This window comes from Gnatocerus cornutus, chromosome 7 (genome assembly GCF_029298725.1).
Source record: "Gnatocerus cornutus isolate USDA-ARS CGAHR chromosome 7, icGnaCorn1.1, whole genome shotgun sequence".
NCBI lineage: Eukaryota > Metazoa > Arthropoda > Insecta > Coleoptera > Tenebrionidae > Gnatocerus > Gnatocerus cornutus.
Genome location: NC_142239.1, coordinates 10,727,650 through 10,754,460, shown reverse-complemented (window position 1 = coordinate 10,754,460; position 26,811 = coordinate 10,727,650). Strand labels below are relative to the sequence as shown.

At 34.6% G+C, this 26,811-nt stretch overlaps 1 protein-coding gene across 4 annotated transcripts; it reads left to right on the top strand.

The window, feature by feature from the left end:
• Positions 1 to 23: 23 nt before the first annotated feature.
• LOC148170883 (prominin-like protein) lies at positions 24 to 25,696 on the top strand. 4 transcript variants are annotated; one of them, XM_088042559.1, is made up of 17 exons: positions 25 to 218; positions 12,197 to 12,616; positions 16,900 to 17,170; positions 19,580 to 19,767; positions 19,814 to 19,978; positions 20,029 to 20,153; positions 20,220 to 20,243; positions 20,308 to 20,756; positions 20,802 to 21,237; positions 21,288 to 21,470; positions 21,522 to 21,656; positions 21,705 to 21,863; positions 24,548 to 24,669; positions 24,778 to 24,828; positions 25,016 to 25,162; positions 25,385 to 25,480; positions 25,534 to 25,696. In XM_088042559.1, the coding sequence occupies exons 2-17, from the start codon at positions 12,313 to 12,315 to the stop codon at positions 25,547 to 25,549; spliced, it is 2,871 nt and encodes a 956-aa protein (XP_087898685.1). In that variant the 5' UTR covers positions 25 to 218; positions 12,197 to 12,312; the 3' UTR covers positions 25,550 to 25,696. The 4 variants fall into 4 exon arrangements, with proteins under 4 accessions (XP_087898688.1, XP_087898685.1, XP_087898687.1 ...); XM_088042562.1 differs by lacking the exons at positions 25,385 to 25,480; positions 25,534 to 25,696 and adding an exon at positions 25,223 to 25,323 and having other exon boundaries at positions 24 to 218; XM_088042561.1 differs by lacking the exon at positions 24,778 to 24,828.
• Positions 25,697 to 26,811: the final 1,115 nt, after the last annotated feature.

The following is a 26,811-nucleotide window of genomic DNA, read 5'->3' as shown; positions in this document are numbered from 1 at the left end:
GCGTGCGCATTACCAACCGTTCAGTTGTGTCGGGGAAATGATCAAAAAAGCGAGCGAGTCCGTGGGAGGCTGCTGAAGGAGTCAGTGTTGTCGCTATTTCAACAAACAATAAATTAACCGATGAAATTAAGTGTTATTTTAGTTAGTTTTAGTGAGTAGTTAGCAAAAGTTACGTGTTTTGAGTGAAGTGAAGTTTGCAATTTGGATCAAAACAAAAGGTACGTGTCGACTTGATTTCCACCAAATTTTCATCCCTTGCAACTGTCATTATTGGGTACCCCTTTACTCTCACCAGTACTTAATATGATTACAAAATTGCAACCAATTAGACTTAATCATTGCTAATATTCCAGCTTCCTTTAGTGTTTCGGCCCCAGAGACAGTTGAATGACACCCCAGACACATCGATTTCGGTGTTACACTCACAAAGCGACGATTCTTTGTCTGAAACAACGGAAAATAAACCTCTTAATTACCACATTCATCTGAATTAAATTTGGGGCCAGTTCACACGACCTCTGGTAAAACCTCATTTCGAAAGATTTGGTTAAAACGTGGCCACACTGGTTACTCAGTTCCTGATTTGGACTGCACTAGAAGGAGCCCCAAAGTGGGCAAAACCTTCAATAATTGAATGACACACTGTGGTTTGTGTTATAAACACACTTTTTGTTGCTTTTGAAAGGGAGAATTGATCAACCGAAACGAAACAATTCTTGTTTGGGCTCATTGATCATAATATCTAGAAAAACAGATTAAAGATATTTATTTTGGTATTTCTGCGATTTATTATATCCTAGAATTGTTTGATATGACGTAAACTGCGATAAGATCCTCCGCATGATTCAAATACTTAATTTTGTTTATGATTTAATCGCAATCAATTTCTCAATGATAACTGATATGATCAAATCTCCGGTTTTGTGTCTTTGTAATTAGAAACTAGAAAATTAGCAATTAAAAATAAACATCTTACAAGTTAATTGGTTCATAGAATAACATTGATCCTTGTTTTTACCCTATCGTGTTTATTAATTTAGGGGAATTTAGACGAAATTACAAGGAAATATGTTGAGGTTGGACGAAATCGCAAGGAATTCAGGGGAACTTTTACGAAATAACCAGGAAATAAGGGAAAGCTGAACAAAATCACATCCAAATCAGGGGAAGTTTTATGAAATTACAAGGAAATTAGGGGAATTTTTGCGAAATAACAAGGAAATAAGGGCAAGTTGAGCGAAATCACACGCAAATAAGGGGAACTTTTACGAAATAAAAAGGAAATAAGGGCAAGTTGGACAAAATCACACGCAAATCAGGGGAAGCTTTATAAAATCAAAAGGAAATAAGGGAAAGTTTGACGAAAACACAAGGAAATCAGGGGAATTTAGACGAAAACTAGACGAAATTACAAGGAAATAAGTTGAGGTTGGACAAAATCACAAGGAATTTAGGGGAAGTTTTATGAAATTACAAGGAAATAAGGAGAGCTTTTATGAAATAACAAGGAAATAAGGGCAAGTTGGACGACATCAAATGCAAATGAGGGGAAGTTTTATAAAATCACAAGGAAATAAGGGGAAGTTTTACGAAAACACAAGAAAATCAGGAGATTTTAGACTAAAACTGGACGAAATTACAAGGAAATAAGTTGAGGTTGGACGAAATCACAAGCAATTCAGGGGAACTTTTACGAAATAACAAGAACATAAGGGAAAGTTGGACGAAATCACACGGAAATTAGGGGAAGTCAAATGTTGGCCATTTTTGCGAAGTATTAACCCCTATAATTTTGTTTATGATTCACTTAGTGATAACCGATATATTCAAATGCCTGGTTTTGTGTCTTTGTAATTAGAAACTCAATTATTTGAGTGTTGTAATTGCTGGGATAAAATTAGCAATTAAAATTTAATAACGTCCAAGTTAATTGTTTCATAGAATAACATTGATCCTCGTTTTTACCTTATCGTGTTTATTTATAACTTTTTCTCTCTGTTGCGTTTTTGCCTTGTAAACTGTTAGATAACTGGTTCTCTACAAAACCTGCAAGTCTGGTGAATTAAAAGTTGCGTAAAGTGATATAAAACGCATTCGTTAGTTTAATTATGGTGTAATAATGGGATGTGATCAAATCGACTCAATTTATAAAACTTTTTTTGGTAATTTAGCCATGGAATAAATATTTAGCTTCTTTGATGGCCTATTTATGTGAATTTCATTTCCCATTGCATTGTTTCAAAACAATAATGAAGCTGTTCATGTAGAAAATCGAATTTCAGTTTAACATTAAACATTTGCGTTGGAGTATTATTTTAACCACAAGTTTCGATTGACCGAGATCGGGGAAAAAACGAGAAAAGCCTCTGAGCAATTTTGTCTTCGAACTGTCATTAAAACCCCATCTATGTTCGCGTTGTAACTAATTCTAGCATCATCAAATCATTTCCAATTAATCGCAATTCGTCATAACTAATTTAAGTTAATCTTCCAAACAATTAATGACGTAACCCACATTCTCGTTTACCTACTCACAATCCCACAAACAATGACGACGTCTCACACAGAACAAAGCCCACCTAATTTTAACATCTTTGTGGATCTGGAAATCTGCATTTAGTTTGGTTCATCCAAGCCATTAAAAGGAAATTTAGAACTTCCACGCTTGGAGCAAAAACCTCTTTAAAAATGCACGCCTCCGGTTGTAGGAAGAGGGTTTGATACCTTTTCGACCTTGACTGAATATTTCAACATTCTGTCGAGTTTAATCAGAGCTTACTGACATTTTCACCCTTTTGAAGACTTGCCCTTCATCCGAGGGCAAAAATAGGCACACATTTAATCACATAACGAGGATCTCCTAATTAAAATCGCCTCGGAAGCAATAAAATTTCACCACCTCTAATTTGAGCTGAGAACATCCTTTAATAAATCGATTTTAATTCATCAGAGAACACTCAGTCTCAACCCCAAATAAAATTCATTTATTAGCAATCGTTCTTAAGATAATTAACTAGAATTTGTTCGTGCTTCGCCAATTTATTGATCAATCATGACAATGGCAATTGAGAACTTTCGTACAGATGTTGGGTAAATGAGTCGTTTCAACGCGTGATCAGGGTCATAAAATATTGTTTATCTCTACTGTATCATAAAATTTAAAAACGGTTTGACACTGTGAGTCTTGGGTGATTAATTTACAAAATGTAACGCCCACAGTAAACGGAAACAAAGCCCGCGCCCACAGTTTGCGGATTAAAAAACAATAAAAATTTTAAACTGGCAGGTTCTCTCAAATTTTTAGACTTGAGAACACAAATGAAATTATTTCCGCCACATTCCTTCATTTAAACGAGATTTTGTTTGTTGAAACAACGACCGAAAATGAATTGTATGCAATTTGTAACAGTGACCTTGCGTAAAATATTTCGTTTACTTTGGTTATAAACAAATAAAATGATAACTTATAATTGAAAAAAACACAAACGTGGAGATGAAAGTTATCACCTTGTTTTTGGGGAGTTTGGAACGATATAAATCACAGTAATGGTGTGTTTATCAACAGTGGGGAAAATGTGGATTTTTATTTATAACTCGATCAAAAACGCAGCTGATACATTGGTGGGAAAGTTAAGGTTTTCCGATTAAACAAACAATAATAAGTTCGTTTATTGTGCCAATAAAGTTTACGATTTGAAATGTTATCGTTTCAAGTGGGTGAGTACTTGTGGTAATTTCTCAATTAACAGTGAGGTGGGACGATTAGTAAATGTAAAATGTTAAAGAATTAAAAGAATGGTAGAGATAATACCATCTTTATGATACGAAAACGATAAACGGTTGTGTGATAAAAATACTTATTGTTTGGATATCGCATTTATGAATTATGGATTTGTGTTGGAACAAAATGAAAGGAATTATTAATGGGCAGTAAATAAAAAGCAATCGTTATCTGGGTGAAATTGAGGAAAATAATCGCGCTAAACAAAAAATTCTCTCTCGTATTTAAATCAATATCGAGCGTTTTATAATGATTTGTTCTATCAATTTCGCAATTTGGTCGAGTTAATATACGACTCTTAAATAATAACTTCCCCAAATTTCATAGCTGTAGCACTAAAATTACAAAAATTACGAATTTTAGCGAAGGATGATTGAGATTTTTGAGTCGTCTTCAAAGTAAAAATTTCTAAAATTGGTGTCTTTTGCTCTAGAATTTTGCAATTTTGTAGAGTTAATATACGACTCAAAATTAGTAACTTTCCCAAATTTCATAGCTGTAGCACTAAAATTACCAAAATTACAAATTTTATCGAAGGATGATTGAGATTTTTGGTCCGCCTTCAAAGTAAAAATTTCTAAAATTGGTGTCTTCTGCTCTACAGTTTTGCCATTTGGTAGAGTTAATATACCACTCTAAAATAGAAATTTCACCAAATTTCTTAGCTGTAGCGCTCAAATTACCAAAATTACGAATTTTAGCGAAGGAAGTCTGAGATTTTTGGTTCGCTTTTAAAGTAAAAATTTCCAAATTTGGTGTCTTTTATTGTACAATTTTGCAATTTCGTAGAGTTAATATACGACTCTAAAATAGTAACTTCTCCAATTTTCATAGCTGTAGCATTAAAATTACCAAAATTACGAATTTTAGCGATGGAAGTCTGAGATTTTTGGTTCGCTTTCAAAGTAATAATTTCTAAATTTGATGACTTTTATTGTACAATTTTGCAATTTCGTAGAGTTAATAGACGACTCTAAAATAGTAACTTCTCCAAATTTCATAGCTGTAGTACTAAAATTACCAAAATTACGAATTTTAGCGCAGGATGACTAAGATTTTTGGTTCGTCTTCAAAATAAAAATTTTTAAAATTGGTGTCTTTATCTCTACAATTTTGCAATTTTAGCGATGGAAGTCTGAGATTTTTGGTTCGCTTTCAAAGAAATAATTTCTAAAATTGGTGTCTTCTGCTCTACAGTTTTGTCATTTGGTAGACTTAATATACCACTCTAAAATAGAATCTTTTCCAAATTTCATAGCTGTAGCACTAAAATTGCCAAAATTACGAATTTTAGCGAAGGATGACTGAAATTTTTGGTTCGTCTTCAAAGTAAAAATTTCTAAAATTGATGTTTTTTGCTCTACAATTTTGTAATTTAGTAGAGATAATATACGACTGAAAAATAGCAACTTCTCCAAATTTCATAGCTGCAGCCCTTAAATTACCAAAATTGGGAATTTTAGTTACGGATTCCGGCTGCCCAAAGCGTTGTCTTGAAGCAACCATTTCACACGTTGATTTATATTCCAGTCGTTAAACCAACCTTGTATTGGTAAATTTAAAATAAAGTTTCAAAATCTAAAAATATTCAAAACGAACACACGAATTTGACTTCGAACGTGTTATTTCCAACTCAGCCAACAGGAAGCCGATTTCTTTTGAACTTTTTCTTATTAAAAATTACATTCCTCAGTCGACACGACTGTTAATCGTCTCGTATTGTCAAGCATATTAGAAATTTTATAGTGTCACCTGAAGAATTGTTTCAGATTTTTATGACTTGTGTTGACAACCTCTTTAGGGTTCGTCAAACTTATTATCGAGATATTATTAGAAACAGTGCACTGGACTCGAAATAAATTAAATATGACTCAATCGCTCGTAAAATGGTATTGTTTCTCGTAAAAGTCGGCTTTAAAATGTCACGTCGGTCAACTTACGATCGTCCTGGCAGAAAGCCCATAATATGTGCCATCAGGAGTTGCTGTCTCTGCCTGAATTAGTTAAAGAATGCGTCTTTGAATCGAGGAAATTTCGCCAAGGCTAAAGAATTCGATAACTGCGATAACACGGCTGTAAAATAGTATTTCACAATTCGTGTTACAACCAGGAAAAGCGGAAGAAATTGTTGCATGTAGCGTGTTTCGCAAATCGCTGTTGCCAAGTTCGGAGTGGAATAATCGATGCAGATTAGAGCTTTTAGGCTACTTAACTCAACATGTGCTCTCGTGTTAGTTCTTTGACATCTTTTTGCTAATAGCTGTTAACTTATTGAGCGAAAGTGCCCACAAACCCAAATTTTCTATTTATTTTCAGAATGTTTCGTTGCGGCTGCTCGGGGGCTTTTGGTTCAAACTTCCGAACAAGTAAGGTCTTAAAACTTTAGCCGAGTTTAATTAGTTTCTCTTCGGAGGATTTCTTATCATAATTTCTAGCGACGAAATTCGGCGCCGAATTTTTAAAAATCACTAATTAAGCATGTTAGTTCTAAACGCAAGAGTAGAAAGTTGCAATTACGACCGTGGAACATAATCCTCTCTGTTTCTTTACAATACTTCCAAGTTATATAATGTGGAACAATTACTAAACCGCAACCATATTGCAGATCGGACGTTTATTTTCGGACAAATGGTCCACTGACCTAGTGGTACATACGATGTAACCGTCAATCAATTGAGTTTCAGAAAGCAACAATAGAAAAAAAGTGGAAAGGAAATTTGCGCCGGAAAATCGTGCTTATCGTAAAACGATCAAAAAGATGGATGTGTCCGGTGCTACGCACGCCACTGTAAAATTGTCACCAGTTTTTCAATTTGGTAGAGTTGGTACACGACTTAAAAATAGTAACTTCCCCAAATTTCATAGCTGTAGCACTAAAATTACCAAAATTACGAATTTTAGCGAAGGAAGTCTGAGATTTTTGGTTCGCTTTTAAAGTAAAAATTTCTAAATTTGGTGTCTTTTATTGTACAATTTTGCAATTTCGTAGAGTTAATAGACGACTCTAAAATAGTAACTTCTCCAAATTTCATAGCTGTAGTACTAAAATACCAAAATTACGAATTTTAGCGAAGGAAGTTTGAGATTTTTGGATCGCCTTCAAAGTAAAAATTTCTAAAATTGGTGTCTTTTGCTCTACAGTTTTGCCATTTAGTAGAGTTAATATACCATTCTAAAATAGAAACTTCACCAAATTTCTTAGCTGTAGCACTCAAATTACCAAAAGTGAAGGAAGTCTGAGATTTTTGGTTCGCTTTCAAAGTAAAAATTTCTAAAATTCGTGTCTTTTGCTCTACAATTTTGCAATTTGGTAGAGTTAATATACGACTCTAAACTAGTAACTACTCCAAATTTCATAGCTGTAGCACTAAAATTACTAAAATTACGAATTTTAGCGGAGGATGTTAAGATTTTTGGGTCGTCTTCAAAGTAAAAATTTCGAAAATTGGTGTCTTTTGCTCTACAATTTTGCAATTTGGTAGAGTTGATATACGACTTAAAACTAGTAACTACTCCAAATTTCATAGCTGTAGCACTAAAATTACGAATTTTAGCGAAGGAAGTTTGAGATTTTTGGTCCGCCTTCAAAGTAAAAATTTCTAAAATTGGTGTTTTTTGCTCTACAATTTTGCAATTTGGTAGAGTTGGTACACGATTAAAAAAATAGTAACTTCTCCAATTTTCATAGCTGCAGCACTAAAATTACCAAAATTACGAATTTTAGCGAAGGAAGTCTGAGATTTTTGGTTTGCTTTTAAAGTAAAAATTTCTAAATTTGGTCTCTTTTATTGTACAATTTTGCAATTTCGTAGAGTTAATATACGACTCAAAAATAGTAACTTCTCCAAATTTCACAGCTGTAGTACTAAAATTACCAAAATTACGAATTTTAGCGAAGGAAGTTTGAGATTTTTGGTCCGCCTTCAAAGTAAAAATTTCTAAATTTGGTGTCTTTTATTGTACAGTTTTGCAATTTCGTAGAGTTAATATACGACTCAAAAATAGTAACTTCCCTAAATTTCATAGCTGTTGCACTAAAATTACCAAAATTACGAATTTTAGCGAAGGATGACTGATTTTTGGGTCAAAAAAATGGAAAGGAAGTTTGCGCCGGAAGATCGTGCTTATCCTAAAACGATCAAAAAGATGGATGTCTCCGGTGCCACGCACGCCACTGTAAAATTGTCACCTTGTGATGATTTACTGTTTAATTCTATTGTTTTATTAATACCAGGTATTATCAAGTGCGTTGTTTCCGACCGCCTCCAACACTCTAATTGTTGACATTTTTAAAAACCTGCGCAGATTACAGTAACGTTACTTCCACAGTGTTCACCGTTATGTTATTTTAATCCAGTTATCCACGCACTTGTAGTTGGAACCAACACACTGCAGATAACGAGATTTACACATCTCGACAAATTAATCCAACAAAAGCACTCCGCCTTATCATTATCACCGCATGATTCATCTTTTTCCATGTTTTACCAAAGGAACGTTGCACCCGACAGCGGTTCTTCATTTCCGCTCCGGAAATGCGCTGTCTTTTTAACTTTTTGATTCCACTATTAAATTCGACATTTTTTCCACCAACGTCGTTGTACTGAATGTTTACACGGTCGATGAGTGCTGCGCTCGAGTGAGCCTGATGGTGTGGTCGAAAAACTTAACATAAAGAAAGGGAAAATGCCAAAATGAGTCATAAAAAGAAAATTGCTCGAGGGGGTTAAGTGAGGGTGAAAAGCTGCGGTTTTTAATTAATTCGGACGGGGAGAGCGGTGGGTTAATAATAGGAGAGAAAGTGGGGAGTTCATTTCCTTGAAAGCTGGGGTTAATGGGGCGCTGGGTCATATGGGTAAGACGCGTTTTTGCTGAAATTTCTGTAATTATCTGTGATGAAATGGTTTTTTTTATAGCTCGTGATAATAAAACGATGACATTTCACTAAGTAAATTAAAGAGTTCAAACAGATTTATTTTGGGGAGTTTACGCAACGCGTTTTAATGAGTCTTCTTTTTGTCGCACTTTTTTTTATGTTTATTTACGGTAAGAAAGAAAAGTGAAACCTCGAAAGTGTTGGTTTTCATTTTCACTGATCTGATTAGAAACTTTGAAAATCAATGAGTTTCTGAAAAAAATTATGTCTTGAAATGGCAAGCTTGGTGTTGAAATTGGAACTTTAATGAGACTTCCGTTCAAATATAATTAAAGTTTATGAAATTATATTTAATTGTGCGTCCGTGAAATTAGATAGTTATCTACACAGAATCCTTCAAATATACGATTTTCTTATCTACATAGAATCCTTTAAATATACGATTTTTGCTAGAGATAGACGGTTTTGGAGGATGTATTTGCAAAGTAGAGGTCGAAATTAAGAGTTTTTTTTTGAAAATCCAATTGTTTATTATGGAAAAATGGGCAGAAACTCGTCGAAAAATCATTTATATTTGAATCAAAAGGACGATTTCTGGCCCAAGGGATTGGCATACACCTAACTTCCCCTAATTTCCTCGCTGTTTTTCTTTGCGATTTAGTCTAACTTTCCCTGATTTTCTTGTGGTTTTTTCTAACTTCCTCTGATTTTCTTGAGATTTCGTCTAACTTTCTCTGACTTTCTTCCGACTTCGTCTAACTTCTCCTGATTTTCTTGTGATTTTGTTCAACTTCCCCTGATTTACTTGTGATTTCGTTTAACTTCCCTTAACTTTCTTGTGATTTTGTTCAACTTTTCCTAATTTTCTTGTGATTTCGTCTAACTTCCTCTAGATTTCCTAGTGATATTCTATGATTTTCCCTCCTAGTGATTGCCTCTGATATTATAATGATTTTCTCTCATTTTCTAGTGATTTACTATCGCTTTCTTTAAACGATTTTCCCTGATTTCCTAACGATTTTTCCTGATTTTTTAGTGATTTCTAACACTGCTACACTGAGTTCACAGGGCTGAATTCGTAAAGCAGAGGTTGAAATACATCAAATAGCGAGTTTTTATCAAAATCCAACGATTAATTATGGAGAAATCGACAGAAATGTGCATGAAATTCACAAAACTCGTCGAAAATTCACCAATGTTTGAATCAAAATGACGTTTTCTGCTATAGATAGAAGGTTTTTGGGGCTGTAATCGCAAAGTAGAGTTTTTATTAAGATTCAACGATTAATTATGTAAGAATAATAAGAAATGTGTTTGAAATTCATAAAAGTCGTCGAAGAATTATTTAGATTTGAATCAAAATGACGATTATTGCCCAGGAATTAATACTTCTAAAAAATGGCATACATTTAACTTCCCTGGATTTCCTCGCTAATTTTCTTGTGATTTCGTCCAACTTCCCCTGAATTAATTGTGATTTCGTTCAACTTCCCCTAATTTCGGTCGCTGATTTACTTGTGATTTTATCCAGCTTTCCCTAATTTCCGTGTGATTTCGTCCAACTTCTCCTAATTTTCTTGTGATTTCGTCCAACTTTTCCTGATTTTCTTGTGATTTCGTATGACTTCCCCAGATTTCCTAGTGATATTGACTGATTATCCCTCCTATTGATTGCCGCTAGGATTTTAATGATTTCTGATTTTTTTGTGATTTCGTCTAACTTCCTCTAATTTTCTTGTGATTTTGTCTAACTTCTTCTGATTTTCTTGGGCTATTCTCTGATTTCTCTTCTTATTGATTGTCTTTGATATCCTGATGATTTATCTCTCATTTTTTAGTGATTTACTATTGATTTCCTTGATTTCTTAACGATTTCCCCTGATTTTCTAGTCATTCTGATGTTACACCGATTTCCCAGGGAGGTTAACCTCTTGATTTCTGCTATACAGGGTCCGGCAACACTTGTGTCCACCCCCAAAATCGCCTTTAATTTTAAAGATAAAATTTTGAAATTTTGCATACGCTCACAGTTGACAAATCTCTAGAAGCTGATGGAAAAATTTGTTTTTTATTACTGATAGTTTTGGCGTCGCGACGCCTTAAAAATGTAAATTTTAGTTAATTGAGAAGGTTTGTAATACCAACCCCTAATTTATTTATTTTTTTTTCAATATAAATGTGTTAAACATATCTCAGTTATTATTTTAGATTCAATGCAAATTGTCTTTAAAATTTGAGAAAAAAATGCTGTTTTATCAAGTTAGTTTCCAACTTCATTACGTCAAAATTGGGAACTACGTTTACACCCATCTGTCAACATCTTATGTCACAAATGATATCTATCCTTTGGGTCGCTTTAGATTGTAACAAAAGTTTTACTTGGTAAAATTGTCGCTTTGTCGATGTTAATTAACGATTTCTGGTGTCCATAAAATGCAACATGTCCGTGTTAATCAAAATTAACCTTTATAAGAGGAATGAAGTGACTTGTGAAATCTTGCTAGTTTGCCGTTGCGTTGTCATAATTTTGAAATCTAACTTGATAAAACAGCGTTTTTTTCGCAAATTTTAAACACAATTTGCATTAGATTTTAAATAAAAACTTAGATATTTGTATCTCAGTTATGTTGAAAAAAATTGAATTCGCGAATATTTCCGCAAAAACTCAAAAATCGCTAAAAATTATACTTCTTAGGCGTCGCGACGCCAACCAAACCGTGATAAAAAAATAAATTTTTGCGTCAGTTTCTAGAGCTTTATCAACTATGAGTGTATGCAAATTTTCAAAATTGTAATTTTATTATTAAAGACGATTTTGGGGGTGGACACAAGTGTTGCCGGACCCTGTAGACAGTTGGTTTTTGAGGCCGTATTTTCAAAATAGAGGTCGAAATACGCCAAATTGTGAGTTGTCAAAATTCATTGATTAATTATGAAGAAATTAAGAGAAATTTAGATGAAATCCACAGAATTTGTCAACAAATTACCTATATTTGAATCAAAAGACGATTTTGGAGGCCCAATTGTGGTCGAAATTTATCAAATATTGAGTTTTTCTCAAAATCCAACTGTAAATAATGGAGAAAACAGCAAAAATGTGTGCTTGACATCTACAAAACTCGTCGAAAATTCACCATTTTTGGTAAACTAGATGTAGAAACACATTAAATAGTGAGTTTTTATCAAGATCCAACGATGATTTATGGAGAAATTGGCAGAAATGTCCCCAAAACGCGTCGATTTTTATTTCCCTTTGTTGCTAAATATGCTGATTTTATCACCACTTTCCAACCAACAAATTAGCTCTGGTATCTAAAGTAACATAAATTTGGTGCGATAAGAATTCATTTTTTGAAAACTACCGCTTTTCCGCTCTTCCGCTCCCGTCCAAAAAATGAACTCAACTACCCAAGTACTTGTTTTTCTTTCTAACCTCGTTGACTTAATTAAAACCGTCGTTATCTCTACAAACTGTATGCACTTAACTTATCCGCTGCCATCTGGTCTGTGTGTTAACTCCATCTAATTTCTTGTTGCAGATCTCCACGCAGCTGTTGGAGCAAGTAAAAATAAAACATTATATCTTATCAAAGGATTATGGAGGGAATCCGATAACATAATTTTGTTTTAACTCACTCATAACGTTAGTGGTAACATGGCGCGCATCACCGACAGACAGAAGGTGAACTTCTTCAGCTTGTTAGTGACAGCGGGAGTTCTCTTCCTCGCCGTGGAATTATCCTCAGGGAGTTTCACGACGCGGATTAATAAAATCAGCGAAGCCTTAGGAAAAGCATTGACAGAAGTCATGGGGGATCTAAAAGGGAATTTTACGGAGTTGACCGACAATGGGACGTACGTCAGCAGTACTTACTTTAATCCCAAAGGAATGGCGGGGTTGTACAACTTTACCAACGTCTTCATGGATTCGGTCTTCTCCAAGAATCTCTATCCGGAAGGTGAGTAACGGGAGATGGTAATCATTGCGTTTTTGCTTTGTATGGACGTTCTATGACCTACTGACCGCAGGGGCAATTTTGCTGGGTTTATGTAATGACGGCGATGTGGGTTACCCACTTCCGACTTTGTCTGCACGTGATTTATTAATTAACTTAAAGATAAACTTGATCTTACCTCTCTAATGCGAATGGCATTTCTATTGTCAAATTATGAATGTGTCACCGTTTTTAGATCAGTTATCTTTTATTGTGCCTGTAAATAATTGCAGTATTAACATTTAGGCACATTTTTTCCTCGGGATTTTTTGCACGTTGCAGCTAATGAAACCCGATAAACCGTGGGAAATGTCACCGGAGCAAACTCATCATGTCAGACTGTTGCACTTTTAGTATTAAAATTTAGCACAAAGCTTGTTTTGGAAGAATATCTGGCACGCTCCCACGGACTGTTTTCATATCAACTTTACAATAGCAGCATCAATGTGAGGAAATTTAGGGCATTGTAGATTCGATTTCTAGCCGTCGAACTTGAAGAGCTTCCTTTCCTTTGAAATGTGTTTTTTACGGTGATGGATTCTTTCTATTCGCGAGTTATTTGGCAGGAATCCCAACTTAAGTCGAATGAAATTGATGGTGTTTTTGCTTCTTTCAACTCCGTTTCAAAATTGATAAAATTGTTGAGCAAGCTGATTCAAATTGCTCGCTATTGTTTGTTTTATCAGGTGCTCTGAAAAAAGAGATAAATATTGCGAAGAAATCGTTTAATCTAATTTGGCCTTATTAAAACGGAATTGAATGGTGTAACAAGTTTGTAATTACTGTAAAGGACGTACCCTTGAACTTGCAGTTTTAACACAATTAATTGGTTTAAGTACCGTGTTTATGTGACTAAATTACCGTTTCTTCATTGAGACAACTTGTTCGAAAAACTACTAATGAAGCGTTTAGAAAATAAATCAAAAACGATACTAAAATGATTTGTAATCCTTTTGTGCCGCTCGCATTGTACTGTGTTTGAACTAGTTCAGTCACTTTGGAATTGTCAATAGTGTCATTTGTCAAACATCAAAATCGCCAACTGGGACAGAGTTTAAACAATAAACGTACAAATTAAGGAGAAGTTGAGTCTGTTTTGGCTCTTTGGCGATCCAATTGGCCTTAATTGAACTGACCTGACCAACGTTCTAATCATTATCATCGTAAAGCGGCATTTTTTTTTTGTTTGAAAATTTATGGGCGACTAGATTTTTTTAGAAACACGGTCTACTTGACAAGGCTCTAAAATATAACGCAAAAATTTGTTTTGTATCAACGATAGTTTTGGCGTCGCGACGTTTTAAAAATGTAATTTTTAGCAATTTGTTAATTTAATTTTTTTTAATATAAATATCTCACCTGTTCAAATTTTAGGTAATTTGAGAAAAAATGCGGTTTTATTAAGTTTCCAAATTCATAACGTCAAAATTGGAGACGTTTCCTCAAATTGTCAACATCTACCGAGGGGGGTTGGTCTTCCTGGGAAATCAAGGAAAATTACTAGAAAATTGGGGGAAATTACATAGCAATTTGGGGTAAATTAGGTGAAATCATTGGGAAATCAGAGTAAATTACTAAGAAATTTAAATTAAATCCGATAAAATCATTGGTAAATATAAGAGGAAATGACTTGGAAATTAGGAGAAATTACTAAGAAATCAGGTGAAATTATTGGGAAATTGAAGGAAATCACGTGAAATTCTAAAAAAAGGACGAGGAAAATGGGAACAATTACTAAAAAATTAGGGTAAATAAGGTCAAATTATTGGGAAATTAATGAAAATTAGAATTACTAAGAAATCAGGGGTAAATCAGACAAAATTATTAGGAAATTAAAGGAATTTAGCGGCAATGGGAGGAAATTCCGAGGAATTACTAAAAAATTACGGGCAATTAGGTGAAATAATTGGGAAATCAAAGGAATTTAAGGGAAATTGGAGAAAATGACAAGGAAATCAGAAGAAATTACTAAGAATTTTGGAGTAAATCAGATAAAACTATTCGTAAATCTAAGGAAATTGGTGGAAATTGGAGGAAATGACTAGGAAATTCGGAGAAATTACTTAGAAATCAGGTGAAATTATTGGGAAATTGAAGGAAATTACGTGAAATTGGAGAAAATGACTAGAAAAATAGAAGAAACTACTAAGAAATCAGAAGAAATTGGTGGAAATTAGGAGTAATTACTATGAAATTAGGGGTAAATTAGGTGAAATAATTGGGAAGTCATAGGAATTTAAGGGAAATTGGAGAAAATGACAAGAAAACCAAAGGATATTACTAAGAAATTTGGAGTAAATCAGATAAAACTAGTAGTAAATCTAAGGAAATTGGGGGAAATTAGAGGAAATGACTAGGGAATTAGGAGAAATTACTTAGAAATCACGTGAAATTCTAAAAAATGTCTAGGAAAATGGGAAAAATTACTAAGAAATCAGGGAAAATCAGGTGAAATTTTTCGGAATTTAAAGAAAATTAGGAAATTTCCTAAGAAATCTGGGGTAAATCAGACAAAATTAAAGGGAAATTAAAGGAAATTACGGGCAATTGGAGGAAAATAGAAGAAATTACTAAGAAATTAGGGGTAAATTAGGTGAAATAATTGGGAAATCAAAGGAATTTAAGGGAAATTGGAGAAAATGATAAGGAAACCAAAAGAAATTTCTAAGAAATTTGGAGTAAATCAGATAAAATTATTGGTAAATCTGAGGAACTTGGGGGAAATTGGAGGAAATGACTAGGAAATTAGGAGAAATTACTTAGAAATCAGGTGAAATTATTGGGAAATTGAAGGAAATTACGTGAAATTGGAGAAAATGACTGGAAAAATGGGAGAAATTACTAAGAAATCAGAGGAAATTAAGAGAAATTAATAAGAAATTAGGGTAAATCAGGAGAAATCAGGACAAAATTATTGGGAAATTGGTGGAAATTAGGAGAAATTACTAAGAAATTAGGGGTAAATTAGGTGAAATCATTGGGAAATCAAATAAAATTAAGGAACATTGGAGAAACTGACTAGGAAATCAGAAAAAATTACTAACAAATTCGGGGTTAATCAAATAAAATCACTGGAAAATTAAAGGAAATCAATGGAAATCGGATTAAATGACTAGGAAATTATGGGAAGTCAATTGCAATGTAAATCAGAGAAAATCATTGGGAAATTATAGGAAATTTGTAGAAATCGAAAGAAATAAATAAATAAATAATAATAATAATAATAAAATAATCGGAACAAAATTAGTGGAAATCAATGGAGCTCACGAGGAAATTGGAGAAAATCAGAAAAATCAGTAATTCTAGAATGTAGTGTATGCCACTTTAGAGAGTCTCTGTATTCCAAAAACTGAAAATTTAGGGACTAAAAGAATCCAGAATTTGCGACTAAACGATTACAAAACCGCCACACTTTTTGCTCAAGTTACATAATCTTAAAATATTTGCTTCGCCAGCTGTATTTGAAAATGTACATCCGTTGTGATCGCAAAAAATGAGACCTGTGCAATTTACATAAGCTATCAATTAATTTGTTTTTATAGCATTTGAATTCAGCTTGCAACAAGTTTATGGCGTAGCCCGCGATTTATCGATTACTTTTATTACCTATTTTAAGCAACCCTTTATTTCCTACACTCGCCCCTCAATTAATTATTGAAAGCGCTCGTCGATATCAGCAATTGTTTTCTCTTTTTCGATGTAAACTCGATCGGCTCAAAGCTAAGTTTACATAACCCATTTATCCGCGTCTCTTTCCATTATCGTGAATTAATTGGAGTTTTACGATACGCTTCAGGCTCCATTACAAGTTGTTTATTTTTTCTGGTGTTGTCTTAACGGCGGCACTTTTGCGTAAAAATAAAACAAATCGCCAAGTTATGTTCTTTCGACAGCTGTCGGACGTACAGGAAGTGCCATAGAACCTTGAGTCACGTGCTAAAACTGTATATTTCTCAACTTATCATTAAAAAACAGTTGCGTGTGTTGATGACCGCGAACAACAAAGACAGTTGAAAATACCACGTGTGATTCATCCGTTGTAATTGCAATTCCTCGCTAACTCGCAACGAAAAAGACTCGTTTTCGTCCGACAAGACACTTTGACACAACAATGCAATGAACTTCAGGAAGTGTCGTTACGCTCCAACATTTGATACGTTTTTGTTTCACAACCAAACTACAAGAGATGAAGGTCGTCACGGCGATGGCTTCGCCTGACCTCTTACTAAATGATTTTTTTTTTCTAGGCTTTGTGAAAATCGGCCCGAACAATAGTCTCCAATTGGGAGATTACCAACTAGAATGGAAGAGTCTCTTGGCGAAATACGGAGGAATTCTAGCGATGATCATAATTCTGGGGTTGATCCTCGTCTTTATGCCACTTTGCGGCCTCTGCTTTTGTTGTTGTCGATGCTGTGGAAAATGCGGGGCCAGATCGCAGCCGTTTGACAAGAAACATGATCTGTGTAAGAAGATTGTCCTGGCGACGGTCCTCATTGGATTGGGGACGCTACTTCTGTGAGTATTCGCGCCTGAATGCCAGCAACACGTGTTACCGTAAAATCAAATGAAAGTGGATTTTATTTAACGTCGTACGGTTATTTGGGGAAAATCAGGTGAAATCATTGGGAAATTAAAGGAATTTAAGAGAAATTAGGGGTAATCAGGTGAAATTATTAGGAAATCAAAGAAAATTAAGGGAAATTGGAGGAAATGGCTAGGAAATCAGCAGAAATCACTTCACGAAATCGTGGAAAGTCAATTGAAAATTAGAGAAAATTATTAAGAAAATAGTGAAAATTTTGAGGAAATCGGTAGAAATTAGATGAAATTAGAGGAAATTACTAAGAAATTAGGGGTAAATAAGACAAAATCATGGGGATATTAAAGAAATTAAGGGAAAATTGGAGGAAATTAAGAGAAATTACTAAGAAATTTGGGGTAAATCAGGTAAAATCATTGGGAAATCAGGGGAAATTGGAGAAAATGACTAGGAAATTAGCAGAAATTACTAAGAAATCATACGAAATCACTAGGAAATCGTGGAAAGTCAATTGGAAATTAGAGAAAATAATTGGGAAATTATAGAAAATTTTGAGGAAATCGGAAGAAATTTGAGGAAATTACTAAGATATTAGGGGTAAATAAGACAAAATCATTGGAATATTAAAGGAATTAAGGGAAAATTGGAGGAAATTAAGAGAAATTACTAAGAAATTAGGGGTAAATCAGATGAAATCATTGGGAAATCAGGGGAAATTGGAGCAGATGACTAGGAAATTAGCAGAAATTACTAAGAAATCAGACGAAATCACTAGGAAATTGTGGATAGTCAATTGGAAATTAGAGTAAATAGTTGGGAAATTATAGAAAATTTTGAGGAAATCGGAAGAAATTAGATGAAATTAGAGGAAATTACTAAGAAATTAGGGGTAAATAAGACAAAATCATTGGGATATTAAAGGAATTAAGGGGAAATTGGAGGAAATTAAGAGAAATTACTAAGAAATTAGGGGTAAATCAGGTAAAATCATTGGGAAATCAGGGGAAATTGGAGCAAATGATTAGGAAATTAGGAGAAATTACTAATAAATCAGAGGTAAATGAGGTGAAATTATTGGGATATCAAAGAAAATTAGGGGAATTTGGAGAAAATGACTAGGAAATCAGCAGAAATCAGACAAAATCACTAGGAAATTGTAGAAAGTCAATTAGAGATTAGAAAAAATTATTGGGAAATTATAGAAAATTTTGAGGAAATCGGAAGAAATTAGATAAAGTTACGAAGATATTAGGGGTACGTAGGACAAAATTATTGGGAAATTAAAGGAATTAAGGGAAAAACGGAGGAAATTAAGAGAAATTACTAAAAAATCAGGGGTAAAATCAGGTGAAGTTATTGGGAAATCAAAGGAAATTGGGGGAAATTGGAGGAAATGACTAGAAAATCAGCAGAAATTACTAAGAATTTAGACGAAATCACTAGGAAATCGTGGAAAGTCAATTAAAAATTAGAAAAAAATATTGGGAAATTAAAGGAATTAAGGGAAAATTGGAGGAAATTAAGAGATTACTAAGAAATTAGGGGTAAATCAGGTAAAATCATTGGGAAATCAGGGGAAATTGGAGAAAATAACTTGGAAATTAAGAGAAATTACAAAGAAATTAGGGGTAAATCAGGTGAAATTATTGGGAAATTAAAGAAAATTAAGGGAAGTTGTAGGAAATGACTAGGAAATTAGCAGAAATTACTAAGAAATAAGATGAAATCACTAGGAAATCGTGAAAAGTTAATTGGAAATTAGAGAAAATTATTAAGAAATTATAGAAAATGTTGAGGAAATCGGAAGAAATTAGATGAAATTAGAGGAGTTTACTAAGAAATTAGCGGTAAATAAGACAAAATCATTGGGAAATTAAAGGAACTGAGGGGAAATTGGAGGAAATTAAGAGAAACTACTAAGAAATTAGGAGTAAATCGGGTAAAATTATTGGGAAATTAAAGGAATTTAAGGAAAATTGAAGGAAATGACTAGGAAATTGGGGGAAATTAAGAAAAATTACTAAGAAATTAGGATTGGGGACTTTACTTCTGTGAGTATTCGCTCCTGAATGCCAGCAACACGTGTTACGAGAAAATTAAATGAAAGTGGATTTTATTTAACGTCGTACGGTCAATAAAACTTCTATTAGGGCGTCTAAAAATAGGCGGCAGGTAGTTGGTATTACCTTTTATCACATTTTATTGGGGTCGTTGCGTTTAGGACGATTTTTGTGGTCAATGCAAGCTGATCTGAAAATGATCCGGGCGTTGGAGGTCGCCCGGAAATTTATAAAAAACTGATAAGAATTTATAAAGAACCGACGCGTGAAATTGATACCCTCAGGACCCCAAACAAGATTTCCTAATTTTTCCATCTCCTACAGATTCGGCGTGGTTTGCGCCTTCGTCAGCAACCAGCAAATGCAGGAAGGAGTGGACGACCTCACCAAGAACCTCAAGAAGAGCGTGAAAGATGTCAACACTTATCTAGACTCGACCAGAAACCAAATCGACACTCTTCTCATAGTCAATTACGCGGAGTTTGATGGTGTCTTACAAAGAACAATCAATGGTGAGGGTGTTCAAATTGCCAGCACTCTTTGACGTGATTCTTACAGATAGCAGCAATATAGTGTACGACCAACTGGTGGAGTACTCGAAGGCGATTTCAGTGACTGAAATTAGCAACATTGTGGATGGACTCGAAGGCATTGAAGACGATTTTAAAACTCTGAAGTACTCGACGAATTCTTTGAGGGTTTACGCGTCGCAGTTGAGTGATGGTAAGTTAGTAATTTGCTTGGAGGTGTGAAGATTGGGGTTGTTTTTCCAGCTGTTAGAAAAGTGAAGAAGGACATGCTTGAAATCCTCCAGGACAGTGAGTGCGATCGAATCAAAGAATGCGGGCAGATTCGCAACAACGTCAACAACCTCCAGACGAACATCCACTTCAATAACGTAAGTCTTCAGTTTTCTTCCTCCTTATTGAAACCATTCTTAACACCACTTTAACATTTCATGCAGTACATTGATCGGTACTTCCCAAAGGTAAGATCGTACCAATTCTCCCTGTTTGCGTTTGTTTGTTCTCTAATTCTGTGTTTCTCTTCAGTTGCCAGACATGACGGACAAAATCAACGAACTCAACACTTTCACTCAAAACAACAGTCTATTGCAGACTGTTAACACAGGCGTTCTACAGCTCCACAAAATCAAAGATGAGATTGGTAACGCAGTGAACGACACCTTAGATGTCGCCCGAAGTAAAATCAAACAAGCTGGGGATGAGATTCAGATCCGCACCAGAGACATCACCGACATAGTCGAGGATTTGAAGAGACAAATCAACGACAATGCAAATCCAGCTTTGGACACCGCCGATAAATACATCACTCAGTATAGTCCGTACCGATACTACGTAGCGCTCGTGTTAAGTTGTCTTCTTCTTCTCATCTCCATCTGCATTGCTCTCGGTTTGATTTGCGGAATCTGCGGGAAGCGACCGGAAGGTTACGGCGATGATTGTTGCAACAAAGGCGCAGGGAGTTCGTTCTTGATTTGGTGAGTCGGAGTTCCTCTTTGGTACGTTCTTAACTCTTGTTTTAGTGGGGTTTACTTCATGTTTCTCACCGGTTTCGTCGTGGCCGCAGTGGTTATCGTCACTTTTATCATTGGGATTATCACGCAGAGGTCTGTTTGTGATCCGTTGAGAGATCCAACAAATTCGCAACTGTTTGAATTGATCGATCAAGCGGATCTGTCTCAGTACCACGTCAATGTTAATCTGAGCGAAGCTCTGGGAAATTGCTACAGCAATAAGAGTATTTACACAGTCGCCAATCTCTCCAAGCAGTTCAATCTTGATGAGATAAGAGACTACACCAACAAATTCGATATCAATCAGACTCTAAGCGGGATGAATCTTGATGGGCTCCAGTTTCTGGAAACTTTCAAGATTTTGGACGAAAACCAGATGAATATTCTTAGGGAGTTTGCCAAGTCGGACTTTGCCGCGGTTAATTTCGACGAATTCAAAGAATTGGTTTGTTCTACTGTGATGTGGCGCGTTTGTATTTACAAGTTTTTTTTCAGTTGAACACAAAATTCACCACGTTGAACTTCACCGACTTGTCTAACGATCTAGAAGACTTAATTAATAAAGTCAAGGATACTTCACCGACTTTGGCGGATCGGCTCCGAGTCAATCAAATGAACATTCAGATGTACGAAGAGAAAATTGTCACTCCAATGGTTGAGAACGCTACTAATGTCATTGTAAGAGTCGTCCTTCCAAGCATGTGGGTACTTAATTCTTTTTTTTAATAGAAACTGGCTGAAGATTTGGATGTTAAACTGAAGTTCAATCACAGCAGTTTTAACGAAGCAATGTCGGTGTTAATTCAAGAGCTTGAAGATGCCCAAGAAGTTATCACTAATGAAGGGTACTCTGCTCTGACTCGGGTAAGTTGTAAGATTTTTCTGGTGTTTGTAAACTCAACGATTTTTTAGTTTGTTCACAGTTTCGCCAATGGGATTTTGGATCAAGTTCAAACGTACATCAACCGCGTGGTGGATAAAACCGAGAACGAAGTCGGACAATGCGGACCGATCAGTCTAGTCATTAATGCGACGTTGACTTCCACCTGTGATAAGATTCTTTTACCATGGGTAATGTCTTAGTCTAGCACCCTCCAAACGACTCTATTAGTCCGGGCAAAATAACTCTTTATTTTTCACTCGGATCTGTAATTTTCGTAATTTTGATGAAATTTGGAGAGATTACTATTTATGACCTGTTAATTGTCTGCTCCAAATTTCAAATTTTTTGAGCAACAGGGACGGATTTTAGAAATTTTTATTTTCAAGACTAACCAAAATTTTCCATTCGGACCTGTAATTTTTGCAATTTTGATGGCAGGGCAGTGAAATTTGGAGAGCCTACTATTTATGACGAGTTTATTGTCTGTTCCAAATTTCAAATTTTTTGAGCAACAGGGACGGATTTTAGAAATTTTCATTTTCAAGACGAATCAAAAATTTCCAATATTTTCTATTCGGACCTGTAATTTTTGTAGTTTTGATGGCAAGACAATGAAATGTGGAGAGATTACTATCTATGACTAGTTTATTGTTTGTTTTAAATTTCAAATTTTTTGAGCGACAGGGACGGATTTCCAAAATTTTCATTTTTAAAAACAGCCAAAATTTTTTAATATTTTTTAATCAGATCTGTAGTTTTTGCAATTTTGATGGCAGGACAATGACATTTGGAGAAATTACTATTTGTGACTTGTTAATTGCTTGTTCTAAAGTTCAAATTTTTTGAGCAACAGGGACAGATTTTAGAAATTTTCATTTTTAAGGACAGCCAACATTTTTTAATATTTTTTATTCGAATCTGTAGTTTTTGCAATTTTGATGGCAGGACAATGAAATTTGGAGAGTTTACTATTTATGACGAGTTTATTGTCTGCTCCAAATTTCAAATTTTTTGAGCAACAGGGACGGATTTTAGAAGTTCTCATTTTCAAGGCGAGTCAAAATTTTTCAATATTTTCTGTTCGGACCTGTAATTTTTGCAACAGGGACGGATTTTAAAAATTTTCATTTCAAGACGAGCCAAAATACAGAAAATTATTGGGAAATTATAGAAAATTTTAAGGAAATCGGAAGAAATTAGAGGAAATTACTAATTACTATTGAATGAAGGGGAAATCGGAGGAAATTAAGAGAAATTACTAAGAAATCAGGTGAAATCAATGGGAAATTAAAGGAAATTAGGGGAAGTTGGAAGAAATGACTAGGAAATCACTAGAAAATCCTGGAAAGTCAATTGGAAATTAGAGAAAATTATTGAGAAATTATAGTAAATTTTGAGAAAATCGAAAGAAATCAGATGAAATTAGAGGAAAAAACTAAGAAATTAGGAGTAAATAACACAAAATTATTGAGAAATTAAAGGAATTAAGGAGAAATCGGAGAAAAATTAGAGAAATTATAAGAAATTCGGGGTAAATCAGGTGAAACCATTGGGAAATCAGGGGAAATTGGAGCAAATGACTTGGAAATTAGGAGAAATTACTAAGAAATTAGGAGTAAATCAGGTGAAATTATTGGAAAATCAAAGAAAATTAGGGAAAATTGGAGGAAATGACTAGAAAATCAGCAGAAATTAATAAGAAATCAGATAAAATCACTAAGAAATTGTGGAAAGTCAACTGGAAGTTAGAGAAAATTATTGGGAAATTATAGAAAATTTTGAGGAAATCGGAAAAAATTAGATGAAATTTGAGGAAAAAACTAAGAAATTAGGAGTAAATAACACAAAATCATTAGAAAATTAAAGGAATTAAGGGGAAATCTGAGGAAATTAAGAGAAATTACTAAGAAATCAGGCATAAATCAGGTGAAATTATTGGGAAATCAAAGGAAATCGGGGGAAACTTAAGGAAATTACTAGGAAATTGGGAGAAAATTGGAGGAAATTACTAAGAAATTAGAAGTAAATTCGGTAAAATCATTGAGAAATTAAAGGAAATTTGGTGAAATTGGAGGAAATGACCAGGAAATCAGAAGAAATCACAAGGAATCATAGGAAGTGAATTGGAAATTAGAAAAAAATATTGGGAAATTATAGGAAATTAGTGGAAATCGGAAGAAATTAGAGGAAATTACTAAGAAAATAGGAGTAAAGAAGACAAAATCATTGGGAAATTTAAGGAATTGAGGGGAAATCGGAGGAAATTAAGAGAAATTACTAAGAAATTAGGGGTAAATCAGGGGAAATTAGAGCAAATGACTAGGAAATTAGGAGAAATTACTAAGAAATCAGGGGTAAATCAGGTGAAAATAATGGGAAATATTTTATATCCGGACCTTTAATTTTTGCAATTTTGATGGCAGGACAATGACATTTGGAGAGATTACTATTTATGACTTGTTATAGTTCGTACAGTGAGAGTTTAAATGACAGAAAAGTCACTAAATCTACGCAATAAAAACCTGACAACCTGTCAACCCATTTTGCGTAGGAATTTAGTGTTTTTAGTGTATGTTGTTGCATAATTTGCTGCCAACCTATATGTCAACTGTCGAAATATCCCAATCTCTTACCGGATATGCTATAATTGCTTGTTCCAAATTTTAGATTTTTTTGGGCAACAGGGACGGATTTTAGAAATTTTCATTTCAAGACGAATCAAAAATTTCCAATATTTACCACCGCGTAACTTTTTTAGCAGCACACCTAATTGATAAGGACTTTTGACAATTCGTTTAGAACAATAAAATGAAAATAAATTATTCTTAAGCACATGTTTATTTTGCTTGAACTATCTAAAACTTCTTTACAGAACGGCTACTGGTTCGGTCTGTTCTGGTCACTGCTCGTCTTCATCCCCACGATCATCGTGTCGGTAAAATTAGCGACTTTATACCAAAAGCACAGCGCCTACTCTCGGGAGCTCGTAGAAGCGTGAGTATTGTTAATTTTCTCTCTTTGGGAACGTTTTTCATTTTGGTATCGCACGATACAGCGCGCCTTTGTGTCGTTGGTAATTTAGCCTTTTTGTTGTGGTTCCAGCGAATATTTATATGATGCGTGTCTCGATCGGGATAACATTCCGTTGAATAGGTAAGTGACGCGGGGAAATGTAGTTTCTATTGTTGCACGCTTCTCATCTAACAGTCATCATCGCTCTTCATCATGTCGGCGAGGAGTCACTAACATCACCTTTCATCTTAGGTCTTCCTAGTCCAACTAATTGCATGTCTAGAGTCTTCGTGTTGGTAAAACAGTTTGTAACTTTGATTGTTCACAGCCGCGGCGGGAAATCCAAGAAGAAGAACAAGAAGCATAAACGGTACGAAGACAGACCGGTGGTTTCTGCAGGAGGAGACATGGTAGCTAGAGAGTACGCCCAAGCATCAAACCACCAGGACGCGCGATATGCAGACATGGCGCCAAAGTAAGTGTCTTCAGCGGTCATTTCACTTTTTAATTCTTCATCTCTTGTTTATGTTTATAGACCCCATCTAAGCAGAGACCCTTATACCATTGCGACAAGTTTCTAATTTTATTTTTCATCTAATTTATTGTGTTAACCAAAATATACTTTATTTTTCGTTATCTTCCGGTTTCTTTTCCTGTTGTGTCCGCGTCCGCCTTATGTGTGTGTTTTTGCTCGTAGGCAATGGGAAGACTTCCCTGCTGGAGGGCCTCCGCAGTATCAGAGAGCCCCCACAGAGTACGAAAGGCCTCCTCCTTACTACTATCCTGGAAATGGGTAAGTATTTCTCCCACCTCTGACTTCTTTAAGTAAGTGATTGTTTTTTGCAGGGAAAATACTCAGTAGACTGATATGAGATTGGCGAAACCGCACAGACTGATTTAGAATTTTATCCCATCAAACCATCTCCTCATTCCTCTGAAAAGTGACGATCAAATCGACTTTGTGATTGTAAATGCAGGGAGCAACGACGCGTCATCTTCTTATTTTAAATTACTGATTATTGTGATATTTGTGACTGCCAGAGTAAACAAAACTTAGAGTTGCGGTTTGTGAGTACAATCATAAAGTGTTCTGTTATACATATAACATCGCATTTTTTGTCGAATTTCATTGATTCGACAGATGATGCGATCGCGTTTTTATTGTTAGCACAATTGTTTGCTCAACGTGTTTTTTTCTCAATACCCTTTTTGTGTGTGAAGCTCAATGAGTGATCGTATGTAAGAGTAGCGAAAGGAATTCAAAAAAACGAAGCATAATAATGAAATGTACATAGAAATATTTTCATAATCGATGTGTTGACATTGTTATCTCAATTTTTCGATAGTTGTAATTTGTATTATTTAATGCTTCTTGGGAGCACGGAACAATTTTTTCTAATCGATTCCAAAGTATTCCACATTTGATGTATTGGAAGTGTGGTACCATAACAATGTTGTGCTCATTGTTTCTATAATAATATACAAATTGTAGCCAATTTTTGCCATATTCTTACTTGTACATGTATTTATATATTAGCATGTTAATAATAATTCCAATGTTTATAAAATATGGAGTTTTTTTTATACTTGACCAGATTCTAAGCCACAAAATTTAACCGGTCATAACTGAGTTATTTGTCGTCGCACATAGATTTTGCATTCAGCATGAAATTCTGCGTAAAATGAGTACCAATAACTCACGTTTGCTCCAAAAATAAGCGAGATATCGACCGAAGTTGGCGATGGCGAAAATAGTAAGTTTAATCGGTCATAACTCAATCATTTTTTGATATACGAGAAAAATTGACATAGTTTTGGATTCAGCGTGAAATTCTGCGTACAACGAGTGCCAATAACTCAACTTTTTTGGATCGAAAACTACGTTATTTGTCGTCGCACGTAGATCTTGAGCGCGGTTTTGGATTCAGCGTGAAATTCTGCATAAAATGAGTGGTAATAACTCAAGTTTGCTCCAAAAATAAGCGAAATATCGACATAAGTAGGCGATGGCGAAAACAGTATCTCTCTATTTGACAATCCAAAACTTTAACTAGTTGATAACTCAGTTATTTGTCGTCGCACGTAGATTTGGATTCAGCATGAAATTCTGCATAAAATGAAAGT